The following is an 18,936-nucleotide window of genomic DNA, read 5'->3' on the forward strand; positions in this document are numbered from 1 at the left end:
TGGTTTAGTGGGTTTGTGTCGGACTATGGTCACACTCGCTCATTGGCTCCAAGTTGCATTCTGGGAGTTTCATGGAGCGTCTTCTTCTTCTTCTTCTTCTTCTTTCTTATTAATGGCGGGTTACAGCTTTTGTTTGCGTATACCGCCACCTACTGTACAGGAGTGTGTAAAGGGACTGGATGGGATAGACTCACAATCTCATATTTGTAAGGAGAAAATAGATAAATAAATATATAACTAAGTACAGTAATAATAAATAAATAAAAAATAAATAGAAAATTATTAATCAATGAATTAATTGATTTATTAAAAAAAAAAAAAAAAAAAAAGGCAAATAAATCCACCTAAATTATTTCCATTAATCTTGTATTCTTTAAGTAACTGATAAGGGCTTTAATTATTTTCCTCTGCATACCTTGTTCTTCTAGTATGTTGTGTATTCCTGTTTCTACTTCCTGTTCATTCCATTCCTGTCTGAAAACATGATATTTTGTACAGTACATTAATACATGCTCAACATCTTCCTTAATTTTACATTCGATACATAGACCATCACTTTTCCCTAATATCTGCAGGGTTGAATTAAGGCCTGTGTGCCCTAGTCTCAGTCTTGTGTACACTACTTCTGTTCTTCTGTCTCACCACATTGTTGTAATTCTTCTCCCCCCAACCTGACTCTGAACCTTGAAATATTGTCTACCATTGCAATCAGCCTCCCACTCTTCTTGCCATCTTTTCATACTCTCCATTTTAATTATAGCTTTTCCTTCTCCTTTCCCCAATGGAATATGAATTGTTATGTGATCAAGTTTACTTGCTTTTTTGGCTATTTTGTCAGCTACTTCATTACCTTTGATCCCAATATGACCTGGTACCCAACAAAACTGGACTGTGATTCCAAGATTTCTGATATTAGTTAATAGGTGTTTCACTTCAATAACTAGGTCTTCTCTTATAGAATTTCCAGACATAAAACTTTGCAGTACTGCCATGGAGTCTGAACATATGACTCACTTAAGGGGTTTGACTTCTTCAATCCATCTTAATGCTGTTACAATACCTGTCATTTCTACTGAGTATATTGATAAAAAGTTGTTTAGTCTGTGTCCATATGTTTTCTTAAATTTTGGAATATAAATTCCTATGCCACACTGACCATTTTGTGAATCTATTGACCCGTCTGTGAAAATGTGTAAATATCCATAATATGAAGAGGTTAGATAATGTTTACAAAATATTGCAAAATCTTGAGGTTCTGGATGATCTTTTTTGTTTTCAAGAAGGTCAATATTAACTTCAGGTTCTGTAAGGATCCATGGAGGAACACTACTTAATGCCAGTGCAGGGCTGAACTTTAGGTCTTTAATTCCATATTGCATAGCAGTATCCTTAATATTCCATCCAAAACCCTTTGCTTGTTTATGGTATTCCCAGCAGTCGTTTAGAACAGAGAGAGCTGGATTGTTGATGCTTCCCTGCAGTCTAACCCAGTATGTTAAGGCAAGTTTGTTGAATCTTATCCTCAGTGGGGACTCCTCTGCTTCTACCAGAAGCGCACTTGTGGGAGTTGTTTTAATAGCTCCTTAAGCTATTCTTAGTGCTTTAAATTGAATTCTGTCCAATTTCTGCAGGGATGTTTTGCAAGCTGAGCTGTACACTATGCAACCATAGTCAATGCTGGATCTTATTAGAGCTATGTAAATGTTCATCAGAGATTGCCTATCTGCGCCCCAGCATAGACCAGAAATCATCCTCATCAAGTTAAGAACTTTTTTGCATATTGTTTCAACATAATCAATGTGGTGTTTCCATGTGATGTTTGCTTGTATAATGTAACTTCATATTTTTCTGGAACTTTCTTTCTTGTAAAGTATACAACTTGAGATTTTTGAGTTGAGAATTTGAAACCCCAATCCAGTCCCCATTGTTCTAGGATATCTAAATCTTTCTGAATTTTATTAGTAATGTGAGAAATATTAGTCCTCTTCTCCAAATAACCGCATCATCAGCATATAATAGCCCTTCATTAATTTCACCCATTTTCTCAAAAAATGTCATTTATCCTTATGTTGAAAAGGATTGGACTAATTACACTCCCTTGAGGTATTCCACTTTCTACTGTGTATTCTTCTGAAGTAGCTTCACCCACCCTTACACTCAAGGCACGTTGAGAGAGAAAGTCCAATATGTAGTTATACATCTTTCCTTCTATACCTATTTTTCCCATCTTAATTAACAGCCCTTCCCTCCACATGGTGTCATAAGCATTTTCAATGTCTAGGAAGACTGTAACCATAACCTCTTTCATAACTTAAGTTTTCCTAATAATTAGGAAAACTTTAGTTACTCTGGTCAAACTCACTAATGAAATTATTTCATTAGTGAGTTTGACCAGAGTATCAGTTGTTGATTTCTGTTTCCTAAATCCAGTTTGATAACTGTGAAGTGGGTATTTATATTCCAGGAAGTAGTTTAGTCGTGAAAGAACCATTTTCTCCATCAGCTTCCCTAAGTGAGAGGTAAGGGCTATAGGTCTATAGTTACCTGGGTTGCTTGAGTCTTTGCCTGTTTAGGAAAGGGGAGGATTGTTGATTTCTTCCATGCATCTGGCAATTTGCCCTTATCCCAGACTGTATTAAACAGATTGAGTATGCTTCCCAGAACATCAGCAGGTAGTTGTTTGAACATTGCATAACATAGATAGTCACTTCCTGGGGCAGAATATGCAGGATTGTTTAAAGCCACTTTTAATTCTGCCATACTAAACTCTGAATCCATTACAGACATATTTGTTTCCTTGATATTCAGAATGTCCTTATTTACTTTCAAAATGTCTTCTTTTCTTTTCTTAAATTTCTCTTCTAAATGGTTACCTTTATGAATATCTGCAAATGATTTACCCAACAAATTGGCTTTATCAATGTCTGAAATAAATTGAGTTTCTCCTTTAATTAAAATTGGTATCTGTGAAGGTGTGTATCTACCTGTCATTTTTTTAATCATCATCCATACCTGATTTAATGTGGTTTCACTTCCTATCGTTGAACAAAATTCTCTCCATGATTCTCTTTTTGCTTCTTTAATAGTTTTCCTGGCTAAAGCCTTTTTCCTTTGATAATCCAATAGGTTGTCTACTGTTAATGTTTTATGCAATAGTTTAAAAGCTTTGTTCCGGGCTTTAACCACTTCAGAACATTTATCATTCCACCAAGGAACATTCATCTGTTTCTTTTTACCCTCACTACCTGGAATACTGCTGTTTGCTGCACAGCATATCATAGAACTAACTCTACCATTTAATTCATTGATATTATCTGATTCTGGCATCTGGTCTGCCATGCTTTCACAGATTTCCTTGAATTTATCCCATTTAGCTCTCCTGAAGATCCATCTACAATGAGTGTGGTTAGGTTGAGTCTTCACTTTTATATTTATTTTACACCATATTGGGAAATGATCACTTCCAATGGTTGTATTTTCAATTTGCCATTCACACCTGTTAGCCATTCTTCTGTCAGCTAACGTTAGATCAATACAGGATGTTTCATTCTTATGAATGTTGATTCTGGTCCCAGAACCATCATTTAAACAGACTAGCATTCTGTCTAATATTAATCATTTCATCCACTGCCGTACCATTCATGTCTGTATGTTTGCTGCCCCATAGGCTATTGTGAGCATTGAAGTCACCACACCAGATTTCTTTATGAGATTTCTTTATAATAGCATTTAGTAAATCAGTTGTCAAAGCTTTACGTGGGTTGTAGTAGTTAATTATGTTATATGCCTTCTTGTTCTCATTAAATATTTCTACAGCAATACATTCATGATCATTATCTACATCTACTCTCCTGTAAGGTATCCCTTCTTTGATAAATGTCATACATCCTCCTCCTCTATCTTGTATTCGGTCTGCTCTGATGCTATTATATCCTTGAATGACAAAATCTATAGGTGTGGTTTTAACCATGTCTCTTGTATACAAATCACATCTGGCTTATCTTTGAAATTGTGAATATTTTTTTTAAATTCTTGTCAATTTGCTATTAGGCTTCTTGCATTCCGTTGGAGGATGAGTAACATAAACAATTCGATTAGTTTGAGTATTGCCATATTTGTGATTTAACATTTCATGAATCTCATCAGCTTTAATAGTAGACCCTAAGAAGTCATTTGCAATATCTACAACTGATTTAATCCTGTCACTTTTCTTATTATATTGCAGAGTTCTGTTCATCACTGTGCAAATAAATGCAATGAATTCACTTTTCTTCACTAGAAGAGTTTCCTTTATGATTTCTCCTTTGCATTCACACATTACTGGGGTAGGGCTAGGTCTACTGACATGTTGAATGTTCTCATTTGGAGGAGCCTGTTTATTCAATCTTCCTCTTAATCTGTCATCATGTTGTCTCCAAGCAGACTGCTCTGGGGTAGTGCAAGTAGATAGCTCTCTCTTCTCTTTCTCAATTTTCTTGATAGCATCCGCATGAGAAACCTTATATGTAATCTTAATTTTCTGAATTTCCTTAGCCTCCTTTTGTTTCTCACACCATATGCAGCACTATGCTGACCTCCACAATTGCAACATTTCACTACATCATCCGTCCCACATTTGCCATACTCATGTTCTCCTCCACATTTAGCACATCTAAATTTACCTTTGCATTGTCCAGCTATGTGACCAAATCTTTGACATTTAAAGCATCTTAGAGAAGGCGGAATGTATTCTCGGACAATGTAGGACATGTAGCCTATTTGGACTTTAGTTGGTAAGTCTTTCTGGAAGTGTAACAAAATGGACATGCTTTCAGTTTTGTCTTTCCCTTTCATCAGTCGTTTAGCATCAGCTATTGCATACTTGGATAAACTCTCTTTGATCTCTTCTATGGTAACTGATGTTGGAATCCCTGAAATGACTCCTCTTGCTCTAGCATTTGCACCTGGAATGTGAGAAGTTATCTTAAGTTTATTGAGAGTTTCTTTCTTCAGGATGTTATTTCTCTGCTCTGCTGAAATGGCAAAAATCAAAAGCCTACCATGAATAAATGTTTTTAAATTCCGCGCTTCTCTCCCCTCGCTCTCTATCGCCGTGTCCTCCCGCTCCACCCCTCGGACGACCACGTCTGGCGGGCAGATCCTCGAGCGTCTTCTTCTCCTTGATTTTCCTACAAAAAAGACTACCGCTCCCTCTAGTGGACATGTGCAATAATATAAATTGCTCTTCCAACTAACAACATCACTTTGCTAATTATAAATCCTTGATATTGCACTGAGCAGCCAAAACAAATCAAAGAAAGCAAACATGGACCTTTAGGTAAGTAAAGGTCAACATATGTATATTTACAACATCCATGCCACAAATTAGTGCTTCCTTGTGTAAAGGTATACTTCAAGTTTGTGGCATGGCTGCTTGTGGGGAAACACTCAAACAAGGCTCACCTCGTAGAATTTACATCCATTTGAGTTAGCTGAGAAATTCCTAAGAAATAGCTGACCAATATATTTTAATAAATCATTGACTATTTGATTGTGTAATTGTAAAGAGATCTGTGTGGAGAGCTGACTCATGTTACCACATACCCCCCACGGAAGGCAGTCTAAATAGAACAGAATGGCATGTTGAGACGAGATGACAGAGCAGAAGGTCTGCTGCTACTCAGTAACATGGAGCAAGCTCTGTTCCGTCTGCAACAAGGTAGGACTACTGTGGACTTTAACCTCAGTATGCTAATAATACTGCACTTAATGCAGTCAGAGTTCAATTATTGACCGGGACCTGCTCTGGTTCTGCTTCTGATCTTTATCTCTGACTGGTAAGACATAATCTGGCAATTCACTATCTCTCTTTTAGGAACAGATATGATCTGTCGATCATACCACACTGCAATGTATAGAGTTTGTCATGCTAAATCAATTAAAATAGAAAAAGTTTTTGTTTTTTGTTTTATAAATCACATGCTGACAGATAGCATTAGGACCTAGGGCAGGCAAAATAAGTTTCAGCCTTACACCTTTTTGGTCTATTTCTATAGTGCAGAATGCTTCTATATAATTTGCAGGAATGTGTGTTTAAAATGTGTCAACACAAATGTAATTGCATTTATTTGTGAATACATGTGACAGAAATAAATTAACTAACTAAAAGAAAACTAAATTAAAATGTGGTATTTGCTCTACATTTAACAGTCAAATGTTATATGCTCAGTGGTGCAGGAAGTCAGTTTGATTTTTCATTCATTGAGTTTATTAGGGAACATATTATTTTGTTGAAAATATAACAAGAAAATTTACAATAGACAATAGAGATTGAAATTATAAGACCACTCAAAACTGTATGTATAGCAGTCTTTTCATTCCAGTATCTTCTGATTTCCACTGCAAGCACATGAACCAAATCCTATTTAATGAAGGAAACGTATACAGACTGCTGCTGTGGTCATCACTATCATCATACCAAAACGGATAAAAAGAAAGACTTTGAATGAAGAAAATAATGAATCATTTGTCTTAAGTGACGGAAGGATACTGTGTTGTCAACTATGACAACATATTTCACTCAACAGTCATGACATCAAGTGACCTATAAAAAAAATTAAAAAGCAGTTGGAGTAAGGTGCATGCAGATGATGTATCAGAACAGGATTCTCAAGGCAGATCTGAAGTCATGCAAAGCCAGAGAAAGTTCTTTATTCATGAATTCTGAAGCTTGCAAGGAATCATGAGGTTTGAACTGGGGTAGGGTGATCTTCTGTGATGAATACAATTGTTAACCTACAAGCCACAGTATGTCACACTTGAAATTTGGAGGAGGTTGGGTTGGATCTGGTGTTGCTTCATTTTTGTACAAAGGTTGACGAAAAAGTCTGGAGAACGGTTTTCCAGCAGGTCAATGCTTCATCATGTCACACTGTCAGGTCAATCAGTCGTGAGGATTGGCAAACACCAGACAACCTCTGGAATGTGATCAAAAGTATGGATTATTTATCTGAAGTTATTATTTATGTGTATGTTACTCATACACATAGTTTTCCTAATAGTTTTCAACTCAACAAAAAATAGATCTTACAGTATGAGGAATACAGGATTGGACCTTCAGGAAACAGACTGAAGCTCATTTCTGCATCAGTTTGTTTTTGATAGTATGGTGCTATGGGGACATGTTTCTGTGTTTTGATATTTCAACAGATAAATAAATCTGGTAAAATAGTTGCAGCGGGAGTGTCATAATATCAGTCAGCAGGAATGTGAAAGGGTGGTAAGAGCATGCCAAGACATGTTAAAATTGTAATTAAACAACCCTATTCCACCAAACCCATTTCTAAACTCTCCCTATGTTGAAATATAATAATTATAATGTTTGGAAATTAAGTATTTTCTTTCAAGGCCTGACTTTTTATTTTCTGCAAAATGAATAGTAGAAATGACAACATTTTGAATTAAATATTGTCAGCAGTTCATAGAATAAAATACAAATGAGTTTATTCAAACACACCTTTCTGGAATTGTATGTTTTTATGCTGCCTGGTTTTGGCCAGATATATCAGATCCTATTGCACACCTGATACAATACAGCACCACGTGCTTCTAGTTCCAGACTGATGTAGTTGTTATTTATCTGTCATGCACCCACATTCTTAAAAGTGTATGGGCTTGATGGATATTACATTTGGGTGGGGTCAAGTGCATTGTTGGAACATTGATATCTTGGTTGATCGAGAGAGTAACAAGTACCTACAAATGCTCATAGGTATGTGCACCTCTAAACGTTTGCTTGTTAAGATCTGTTTGTGCAAAGTGAAAGTGCATCCTTGGAGCAATGTGCTCTTTACTACTGAAATCCACTCCAATAACATTTATCCACTCAGTACAAGTGCACCTGATTTTTAAAGAAAAGGGAGGTGGCACTTTGAAGAAAAGGATAGGGAGCCTCATACTCTGATCACTAATGAAGAGAATCACTCAGTGCAAGTCTTTTGAACCACATACTGGTAGAGCTATCTTCTTAATGTCCTGAAAAGTGCAGTGTACAACTTTCAGTGATTTTTGTTATTCTTGCCTCTGTCAAGCAATACTAGTAGACGCAAGCAGTATTTGTCTGTACACAGCAGCAGCACATTGGTTGGCAAAGGCAAGAAGCATTTTGTTGTGTCCTAGTGCACAAAAAATAATGACTTTGACATATCAAACTGCACTTTATTGTCACAAACGGCATCACAACATTGTTGGGACCTAAGCCGTATGGCTCGCTGCCCGAGTGAGAAATTTGTTTTGCGTCTAACCACGCATTCCTCTGGAACTGAGACTCTGCAGCCGCCAGATTCCATCCCTCCATACTTGACGACCTAACTGCTTCCATCCAGAGAAGTAGAGGATCAACAGCTGTCTGCTGTGAGCCAACTAACGGTCCGTCCACACTCTGTGGCTCCAACGAACTGGACCGGACCCACGGACGGACCACAAAACTTGATATCGGCTTACAGTAAGAGGCAACGTGTTCTGGGCAGAGTTAGATTATGTTTCTGTGTGTTTACTTTTCTTTGTGTTGAATGTGTTGTATTGCACACCCACAGGTTCGCATTTGTGTTACCTTCATAACTACGTTTATTTACGTTTTGTGTTCGTTATTGTGGTTTTATTGTTGAATGCGGAGCACACCGCTGCAGCGATGGGTCTCCCCCCGTTGTGAGCGGGCAGACGGATCACGTGGTGAGATAATTGTTGTATAAACGTTACGACTCACAGACCGGGCTGGCTTCGCCTGTGTCAAGTCTGTGTGGTTTACGCTGCCACATTACACGCGATCCTGTTTTTCATTCACAGAACACGCTGGGCTCGAAACATACTCTACGTCTGCACGCAAATCAATCGTGTACTCCCTCTCTCTCACTCATTCACTCACTCTCTCACTTTCATTCATGAATGAAAGCTCTCTCACATTCGCCATCTTGAGTCGAACACGTGGCCCTACAGCCATGCTGTCATGTGTTCGGTCTAAGATCTGCTGCCTGATATTAGTGTGTTTTTGGCGCCATCTTCAGTGGAGGCGTGCGCATGACCCCACCATTTTGGGCCCAGAGTTGGGAGTGGCCACCAACCGCGTCACTCCCCACTCTTATCTTTCTTATCTCCTCCTGTTTCACACACACACACACACACACACACACACACACACACACACACACACACACACACACACACACACACACACACACACACACACACACACACACACACCCACCCACACACACTCACACACACACACCCACACACGCACACACTCACACTCACACACACACACACTCACACACACACACACACACACACACACATCCACTGGTGTTTATGTCGTAGATAGCTTGTGTGATTTTACTTTTAGCAAGTAAGATTTATTAATTCAAATTACTAAATTATCATTATGCTTTAATGTTCCTTGACTTAGATCATTCCATTAACCTTGGATATTTAATGTTGGTGAATCAAATTGTTTAATTGATTCTTGTTATTTGATTTAATAAATTGTTACTTTTGTTCACTTAAAGTAATGGTCTGTCTTTTGTACATGAATATTGTGACAAACGAGTCAGTTGCGAGAGTCAGTGCTCGGATTCATACCTTCATTACTGTTCAATTGGGATATCTTTGATATAGTCAATTACAGTGATTATTTAGACTGATTTTGAAAGGCATAGATTGATTGTCTTTTCCCTGATTTCAGGGTGGTGCCCCGATCTAAAGTTAATTAATTATTAAAACAAATTTAATTTACAAGTTTATTACTTTTATTTTTATCAATCAAATTATTGCCACTATTGCTGATCCCCAACATAATTGGTGCCCCGTGTGAGGGTTTTAAGAAAATAAATAACATAATTAATTATTATTAAAAATAATTAATCATTAATATTCATACTTGCTCACCAATTACAACACTGAATCACAACATAATTGGTGCCCGGTGTGAGGGTTTAAGAAAATGAATAACATGATTAATTATTACAAATAATTAATCATTCATATTCATACTTGCTCACCGATTACAAGGCTGAATCACAACAACATATTCCTACTCTACATGAGAGTGAGTGCGGCACATAAACCGGAAGCACTTTCTTAGATCATCCATGATTCACAAGCATCATGGCAAGTGTGGTGTTTCAATTTAATATGCATACACAACCCATTTATTATATAAAATGTTTTTGACATTGTAAGACCCACAATGTCATACACTTTGTGCAGCAGGCAAGGTGGTGATGGTTGAATCAGCACTGATTCATTGTCAGTGTTGACAGTTTGATAATGCCACACATAAAAAGCACCTGTAAGTTTGGTATTGGCAGGCAGAGTAGATGTCGTACTCCCACCGACAACATTATTTCAATTTAATTTTACCAATGTGTGTGCCCTTGGATACGTCATAGCCTATCTCAGTCGGTAGAGTTGGGGCCGTGGGTTCAACCTGTTTGGGTTAACCCATTGGTTAAATGCAGTAATCAATGTCACATCATCAATTGTTGTGTGTACAAAAAAAACATGATTTCATTTTCAACATGAGACAATGAACATGCTTGATCTTGTAATGGGAGAACAATTAATACAGATGTTCCCTTTTCCCAATCTTTTAAAAAAGTGTTCTGCAACTTAAATGCGCCATCTGTAACAATGCGGCCAAAAACGGTTACTTCACTCAAAATCAAAACACTGTGGCGAGTCGTATCCGCCTCCCACTCCACCCCTCCCTTCCAGAGTCGAGGTTGCCAGAGCGGTTGACATATAACTCGGTCATCAAAGTGCAAGGAGCGAGCGTTTTATCATAAATGAGTGGTTTTAAGACACACAATTCTGTTCTCCCAGTGAAGATCAAGGTGTATAATAATTTATGGTAACATTTGCTGTTGACTAGGGATGGATATATCAGATGGAATAACTTTATGCATAATATTTGACAGAACTGTCTTTTTAATTTTTGCCTCCGCTTTTAGAATGTTATATAGCAGGGCTGCCAACTTCTGACAAAACCTTAGAGCGAGACACACAACCAATATATTTATTTATGGTAATATTTTATGCATCGCAAGCTTATTAATGCTTTATACAATACAACGTTAAATAATGACACTGTCCAGAATCAATCCTACAACCTTCCCGACACAAGTCCACCTATTTAACGGCTACCGCTCGGCTACCGCTCGGCTACCGCTCGGCTACCGCTCGGCTACCGCTCGGCTACCGCTCGGCTACCGCTCGGCTACCGCTCGGCTACCGCTCGGCTACCGCTGTTATTGTCTCTATGCATTCAGAAGAAGACCATTAGGTTAGATAAGAAAGAGACTACAAGACCCATCTCAGTGTCATCTGAAATGCCGCCGCAGCCCGTGCCAAGCAGGCCCAGCCGCAGCCGCTGACAGAACCGCCGGTGGTCCACCGGTTGTTCAACAGCGGCTGCGGCTCACAACCCCCACCGCCCGCCGGGAGCAGCTGCCATACCCGCTTCGGTGCTACAGTACGGCAGCCTCCAAAACCGAGGGAACAGTTCAAAACAGAACTCGACAGTCGAGTTATGATCTTAGTTAGCCAAGCTGAACTTACCTGTCTAGGAGAAGAGTAGCCAATTCTGCATCTGTTTTGAAATTCCTCTCAGCTTTGAACTCTCCACTGTTCAAAAGCATGTCCTTATAGACCATCGCTTTTCCGCAAACTTTATCTTGGTGTTTTTGACATTTATACAGAGGTCTTTTAGGTTTCCTTTCGTTTCATTTCAATTGCAGCTACGTAACTGGCAACCCATGGTTGCTCAGCAGCCAAAACATAATTTCAAAACAAACTTTGCGGTCCAAAAAATATTTTTTTAATGCATATATTTTTGTTGTACTATTTTTGTTGGTGAGTTCAGTATGTTATATGAACATTATTCCTGGTCATCTGTGACATATTAGGAGGATTTTATGGCCAGTTGCTTTAGATTTATTACATAATGCACCTTTAATGTAAATAAGAAAAACTTCAAAGTACCCTCATTTACAGCCAGTTTCATCAGGTGCCACTGGCACAAAAAGTAGAAATGTGTTTCTGAAAGTTTAGGAAGATAATACATGTGGTGTAAACACAATCACAGATTGAGACCTGAGAGCACAATGTGTACTGCATGTTAACCGTGTCATCATAATTTCTGTTCACGTCAGGCTTTGAGCTGCAGTTCCGTCTTGGTCCGACTCTCCAGGGTAAAGCGGTCCAGGTCTACACCAACTATCCTACCAAAGGCCATGATTATGATCGGCTGAGGTTTCATCCTCTGGACTGGGTCTATCCAAATAGACAGGAGGATGACTGTGATAAATATTGCAGACTAGACTTGACAGTGGCTGGAACTTACCAGTACTACTTCTCCTGTGGGTAAGTTGTTTTGTCACCATTATTGCATTAAGAGTTCATAATATAAAGTACAATTTCCATTCACGTTTGAAAATGCCGGTTCCAACAGAGCTCCTGCCTGTTGTGTGGGCTATGTTGATTTATCTTCGTTTGATAAATCAACGGAGAAGAACTATGCGAAACAGAAGACGTGTTTGCCGTATGCTCGCAATAGTTTTTCAGGATAAGCATGAAACATCCACATGTATACACCAGGCAACACACCCTGGTCATGGGCAGACTCTTGCGAACACTTTAGATTAGGGAACACATATTCACCAGCAAGGTGCTTACTAAGTAGCATACTAGCCTTTAATTAATAATCATTAAGCACATGTTAACACCTTATTCTACATAACGTTAGTCTGCCTCTATTATGACATGAATTAAGATTTTTCCTGCATAAGGTGTTAATATGTGCTTAATATCTACTAATTAAGGGCTAGTGTGCTACTTATATGCATGTTAGTAAGCACCTAGTTAATGGTGAATATATGTTCCCTAATCTAAATCTAGATTTTTCATTTTATCAATCACAAAAGTCACACAATAACACATTTCAACATACTGATGAAGGCAGTAGTAGTGAAAACGAATATAATAATGTGGAAAATGGATAGTTTTAATGTTTCATCAGCATAGATAAGTCACTACACCTATGGTCCCCAATTAGTTTACCCCAAGGGCCAAATTATATTGTGCCAATAAATGCGCACATACCCATAAACAATGATTAATAAACGGAATGCAAACCTCTGTTGATCTGCAAATGTTATTTTGCTTTATCAATGTTCCCTTAAGCATGCAATGATTTATATGAGGTATTTTGGGTATTTATTTTCTTGTATTTTATTATTAAAAAATGTCACTCATCACAACAGAATATGACCAGTTGTGTATTTCATTTGTGTAATTTGAATTGCAAAATAACTGATTTGGTCTTTTCTTATTTTATAATAATAATTATTATTATTATCACTGTTATTATTTTCTTGGCAGGAATAAAGAGAAAGTTAGAAGTGGTTACATTGTTGTTGACCCAGTGCTCAGAGTAGGAGCAAATAATGACATCCTGCCACTGGACTGCATCAGCAGCCAAACATACCAAACTAAGAACCTTGGCCCTCTGGACAAATGGATGGACAGGCTCAAGGTCACAAAGGAGACTGGTGAGTGAGCCAGCATGACAAACCAACACACAGTCAATTCCTGAATATGCTATTAATATCAGACTTGGTGAGAATTGCAATGTGGATGGAGGATACAGATTGCAACATAAAGGGTGAATGATAGGGATGGAATGAAGGGTGAGAGAGGACAAAAGTGGGGAGCTGGACACATAATAGTAATTAAATGCACAACGTGCCTTTTTTTTATTTTGCCTACATTGTCACTGCAGGTTTTCTCACAGTGAGAATTAATCGTGTCATACTCCAAACAGCTGTACGCCTAACATGAAGATGAGTTTTGGGAGTGAAAACCCACTGATATTGATGTATTTGTGCCAAGTCTCAGCAAGAATTTATAACTTTTATTGACTTCACCACAGTGATCATCTGATTACACAATATAATGTGTGGACTGAACCTGGCATTAAGAGGAATACTCCAACATTCGTAAATTGGGTCTGGGAGACTCTTAAATACAACTGATCATTTTGAATTTTAAATGTTGCTGCTATACACCAATTCACTCAAATGGGAGTTTCATTTATTTGAGGCTCATGATTCTGTTCTGTCTAGGTTACAACATGATCCACCTTTCACCAATGCAGAGTGTGCTCAGTGTATCTGGTGGTGGCTACTCCATTGTGGATCAGTTAGAGCTGAACACTGACCTTTCACCTGATGGGAAGACCTGGACAGATGTTGGTGATCTGGTGGAGACACTGAGAAGAGATTGGAACATGATCTGCATCACTGATGTTATCTACAACAATACAGGTAGAGTCATGCATGAATTACTTTGCGCCCAAACCCCAGGGCACACAATTTTAATAGCCTGCACAAAGAAATGCAATAACCAGAACAACCAGAAAGAGAAACAAGCAGATTCCCAACTTCTCCAAAGAGACTAAAAATCACCAACAACAAAGTAAAAAGACACATAATCATGGGCAACATGGTAGAACAGTAGCTAGGATTGTTGCATCACAGCAAGAATGTCCCCTGTTTGACCAAGGGTTGTTTTGTGTGGAGTTTGCATGTTCTCTCCGTGTGGGTTCACTCTGGTTACTTTGGTGTCCTTAACAGTTTCAAAACATGCAGATTTTGAATTTGGTTAATTGGACATTCTAAATTGACCATACTGACTTAGCTACATATGCTACTATTGGCAGGAACCACCCTGTATTTACATAGCATTTTTCTAGTCCTGATGACCACTCAAAGAACATACCATTACAATTTGGGGTGAAGTGACTTGCCAAAGGATACATGGGAACAGAGCTAGGGATCAAACCCACAACCTTCCCCTGGGAAGACAACCTGTTCTACCACTTCAGCCCCTGAAGCAGGCATAGATTTTGTTAGCTATTTGTTAAGTGGCTAAAATATGATTTCTGAGGGCAGTCACTCCCAATGACCGCAATATGCTGGATGTGCATACAGCTAATTGTCATTTTTTATCATTTTAATGTACTTTAGAACATGAGATAATCCCTAAACTTGTAAGGTTACTGTATTGGATTATACTATTAGAGTCCTATTTCATTCAAGGTGTTGTTTTCATCACGACGGTATTGTATTCTTTGCAGTTTGTTATTTTTAACTGATGAGTGAAAAAGGATCTTGTCTTATTTTTTTTTTATCAAGGACAGTGACTGTGCTGGGGTAGAAATAAACCACAGCTGTTGGCCTTTCCAGCCGGCAGCTGTGGCTCTTGCATCACCTTCTCAGTTTCCTCACTGACATTTAGGCTCTGTTCATGCTGCAGGTTGCGTGGACAGTTCTGTGCTGGCAACAGGTTGCACTTTGTCAGAGCATGACCACCTTTTTTTCCTATTCAGACTTGCAGTTAAATACAACAAAACAAAGCAAATGTCGTAATATTCATGACAATATATGTTCCTGTAAAGCTGTGAAAATCACAAATCTCTCTGACAAGTCATAACTGGATGGTTGCATAAGCTAAAAGGTTTGTAGATCTCTGTCAAATACTGATAAAAAATAACTACTTTCAACTATATGTAGGGTGGTACACTTTTCATGTCAGGTGGTTCAACCAATGTAAAACTTAAGTGTTCTGTGTGAACTTCAAGAGTAGAAAATAATGCTTGAATCCAAACAGAAGCTGTTTAATTTGAGTTTAGTTGCAATTGTCAGGTGGTTCAACCGTTAATCAGGTGGCACAACTGCAAGGAATGTCACTATATAATGCTATTCAAAGCTCCAAGGTTATCCATGACACTTCTAGAATGTTTATTAGTTTTGAATTTAAAGACATTACACACTACACAAAATCATTTTGCATGATAATTTGTACATTTTAGATGCCACTATCACTATCAAAATTAGCATGACACAGGGCGAGCATTAACAATGATCCAGCTGCAAGGGAAGCATATCTTGCAAAAAGAAGAGAGGTAATAAATCTAGACACAACACAACAGTGAATTTTACAGTTGTAGAACTTTCCAGCAGGTGAAACTGTAATAAATGTTATGATTAATTCATTGGAGCATGCGCAGCTCGTAATCAAAGTGCAGTTGTCATCAAAGCACAAAGCTTTGTTTTGTTGTAACGCTGTTATCCTTTTTTTTAACTGTAACTGGTCTACAGAACCGGTACGCTTTGTCGGTTTACAACCTATTAAGTTAGTTTCTATTAAGTAATGTGAGGAATAAAACTTCATAAAAGACACTTGAGTTGTCCTCCGTACTTGTTCTTTGCTTTGATGACAACTGCACTTTGATTACGAACTACGCATGCTCCATGGACTTAATCATAACATCTAACACATACAGTTTCATCTGCTGGAAAGTTCTATAACAGTTATTATTATTATTACAGTGTTTCCTGTGAAAGAAATGTATTTAGAGCGGCGGTCAGCAACCCGCGGCTCTTAAAGGGACACTTTGTAGTATTTATGGGTTTATATAACCCAAAATCCACTCTTTTATACATATTATGTGTTCCTGCATTGTCTAGTCGCGGTATAATAGTTTTTGTTTCATTTTCGTAGTGTTTCAAAACGTCATGTAAAATAACATGGTCGCGGGCCGCGGTTGCATTGCCACTGTTAGCAGCGAGACGCCATGTTTCTACCGGAGCCTGTATGGACAAACGCGAGAGAACAAATCAAGCGTCGCTTTACTTGTAGCGGAAGTCCCGCCTCCACTCTCTCCGCTTCGTCTGCTACGGCCGCAGTAGCTCGCCCTCTCCCTCTCCTCACGAACCTCATCTGCTGACACGGAGAAAGATGACGAGGACGACATTTGACCGGCTGCGGATACCGTAGCGCTCAGGGAAGGGAGGGGGTGAGCAGAGGAGCAGTTCTTTGTTGTAAATTTCAGCCTCTCCTCTAGATGGCACTATAAACTACTTACTTCACCTTTAACTGGCACAGCAGTGCGCACACATGGCTGCGGTTATTTATAGTTATATTACATTTGTAAATCAGGAAATTATGCTTTTCCAGAGCATGTTCAACTACGTGTTCACAGATGATGCACATTCATTTCTTATTTGGTATTACTGAATAAATTAAATATAGATATCCAGAGGAGAAATGCGTGTTTGTACTGGTATGGGCTTACCTTGGTCTGCAGTTTGTGGTTCAAGGAGGGGTCGTACCTATGTCCTCCGGTTAAGACCTTCTGATTGCCACAGATAATCCATGTAAAAATGCCCCACTCAAGCTCTGCTAATTCCAGCCAGAGTCAGCAACTAAAGTCCAAAAATCCATGGAGTAGTCCGCCACCATCCTGTCCCCCTGTCGGAGCTTGAGCAGGGAGTCCGAATGATGAGGATAATCAAAAACTGTTCTAAAACGGCTGGAAAAGTCCAAAAAGGTTATTGTGCTTAATGAGGGGGTAGAAAAATGGCCTGAGCCCAAACCAGTGCTCTTCTTCGTAACAGTCCCAAAACATATTGTACCTTAGACCTCTCGGTAGAAAAGGTCTGGGGCTTCTGGAGAAAAACCATGTCACATTGTAGTAAAAATCCCCGGCACTGATCCAACTCGCCGGAAAAAAGGGAAGGCGCGTCCACAGCATGAGAGTCACGAGGCGGAAGCGATGACACTGGAATCGCCAGCGGAGCGGAAGGTTCGGCTGCTGCAGGAGAAGAGGAGAATACTGCAGCTAACTCCGACATCTGGCGAGAGAGTTCAGTAAGAGTATTTAATATATGTTGATTACTCGCCGCCAAGGTGTTGAGGTGCCAACTGCCCGATGCAGCATATTGGTCTCCATAGCTGCTGAGCTTGGGTCCTGGTGTTGGTCAGATCGTTCCGTCATGGTGTCGCAGGAAACGGGACCCAAAAAATATAACTCAGACAGCCAGGTAAAAGTCAGAACAAAAGGGATTTATGCTGCAGCTGCCACTCCCACACCCTTAGTCACAACACATAGATGTCAGGTTGTCCAGTTCTGTGCCTACAACAGAGCCTGCCTTCCTTATTAGCTTGTCCCTCTCCAGCACACTACTGAGTACAGGAGGGCACTCGCTACCACAGAAGGTCTGTAACAGCTTCCTGCAGACGTTGAAGGATGCCAGCCTTCTAAGGAAGTACAGACGACTCTGTCCTTTCCTGCACAGAGCATCTGTGTTGGTGGTCCAGTCTAGCCTGTCATCTAGCTGGACTCCCAGGTATTTGTAGGTGTGCACCACTTCCACTCTGTCCCCTTTGATGAGAACTGATTCTGAGTGCACCCTGGATCTCCGGAAGTCCACAACCATCTCCCTGGTCTTGCCGGTGTTTGAGAGCAGATGATTACTGTCACATCATTTGACAAAGTCCTGGATAAGCTCCCTGTACTCATCCTCCTCTCCACTTCTGATACAGCCAGCAATGGCTGGACGTCAGGGCCACAGGTCTGAAGTCGTTCATCTCTCCAGGATGGGGTTTCTTTGGTACTCCTCAGTCCCAAGCTCAGGTTGAAGATGTGATGAATAGGGCTGTAATCAACCAAAGAAACTCTTGGTCGACTAAAGCCCTGAAATTTCGACCAAAAATTGACTCATCGACGGGGGGTACTTTACGGGTGCGGCTCTTTTATTTTGAAAAGAGCCACACCCGCAAAGTACCTGTGCTACTGCGGCTCTTAATTTGAAAAGACCCGCAGCCGCGGCTGGAGTGCAACAGAGTCTGACGGCTCTGACAGCTTTTGCATTACGTTCATCTGCGCAATACCATAGTCCGTGATATCCGAAAATAACTAGTAATATCAGCACAATAACTGTTGAGGAACACAGAGCAAGACTGAGGAGCGCAACTTCGCGGCTAAGACACAAATAGACTGCGGGACGCTGCCGCTGCAGTTATAAAATCATCCATCCATCCATCCATTATCTACTGCTT

The 18,936-nt window shown here is 39.4% G+C and overlaps 1 protein-coding gene across 2 annotated transcripts in view; it reads left to right on the top strand.

The window, feature by feature from the left end:
* The first annotated feature begins 5,640 nt into the window (after nucleotides 1-5,640).
* LOC310944399 (glycogen debranching enzyme-like) overlaps nucleotides 5,641-18,936 on the top strand; it is a 93,106-nt gene continuing 79,810 nt past the window's right edge. For both annotated transcript variants that reach the window (XM_083910177.1, XM_083910178.1), the window contains exons 1-4: nucleotides 5,641-5,698; nucleotides 12,186-12,396; nucleotides 13,414-13,583; nucleotides 14,157-14,357. In XM_083910177.1, coding sequence (XP_083766303.1) covers nucleotides 5,668-5,698; nucleotides 12,186-12,396; nucleotides 13,414-13,583; nucleotides 14,157-14,357 — 613 coding nt within the window. In that variant the 5' untranslated portion in view covers nucleotides 5,641-5,667. The remainder of the gene's footprint in view (nucleotides 5,699-12,185; nucleotides 12,397-13,413; nucleotides 13,584-14,156; nucleotides 14,358-18,936) is intronic.

This window comes from Microchirus variegatus (assembly GCF_963457635.1).
Source record: "Microchirus variegatus genome assembly, chromosome: 2".
Taxonomy (NCBI): Eukaryota; Metazoa; Chordata; class Actinopteri; order Pleuronectiformes; family Soleidae; genus Microchirus; species Microchirus variegatus.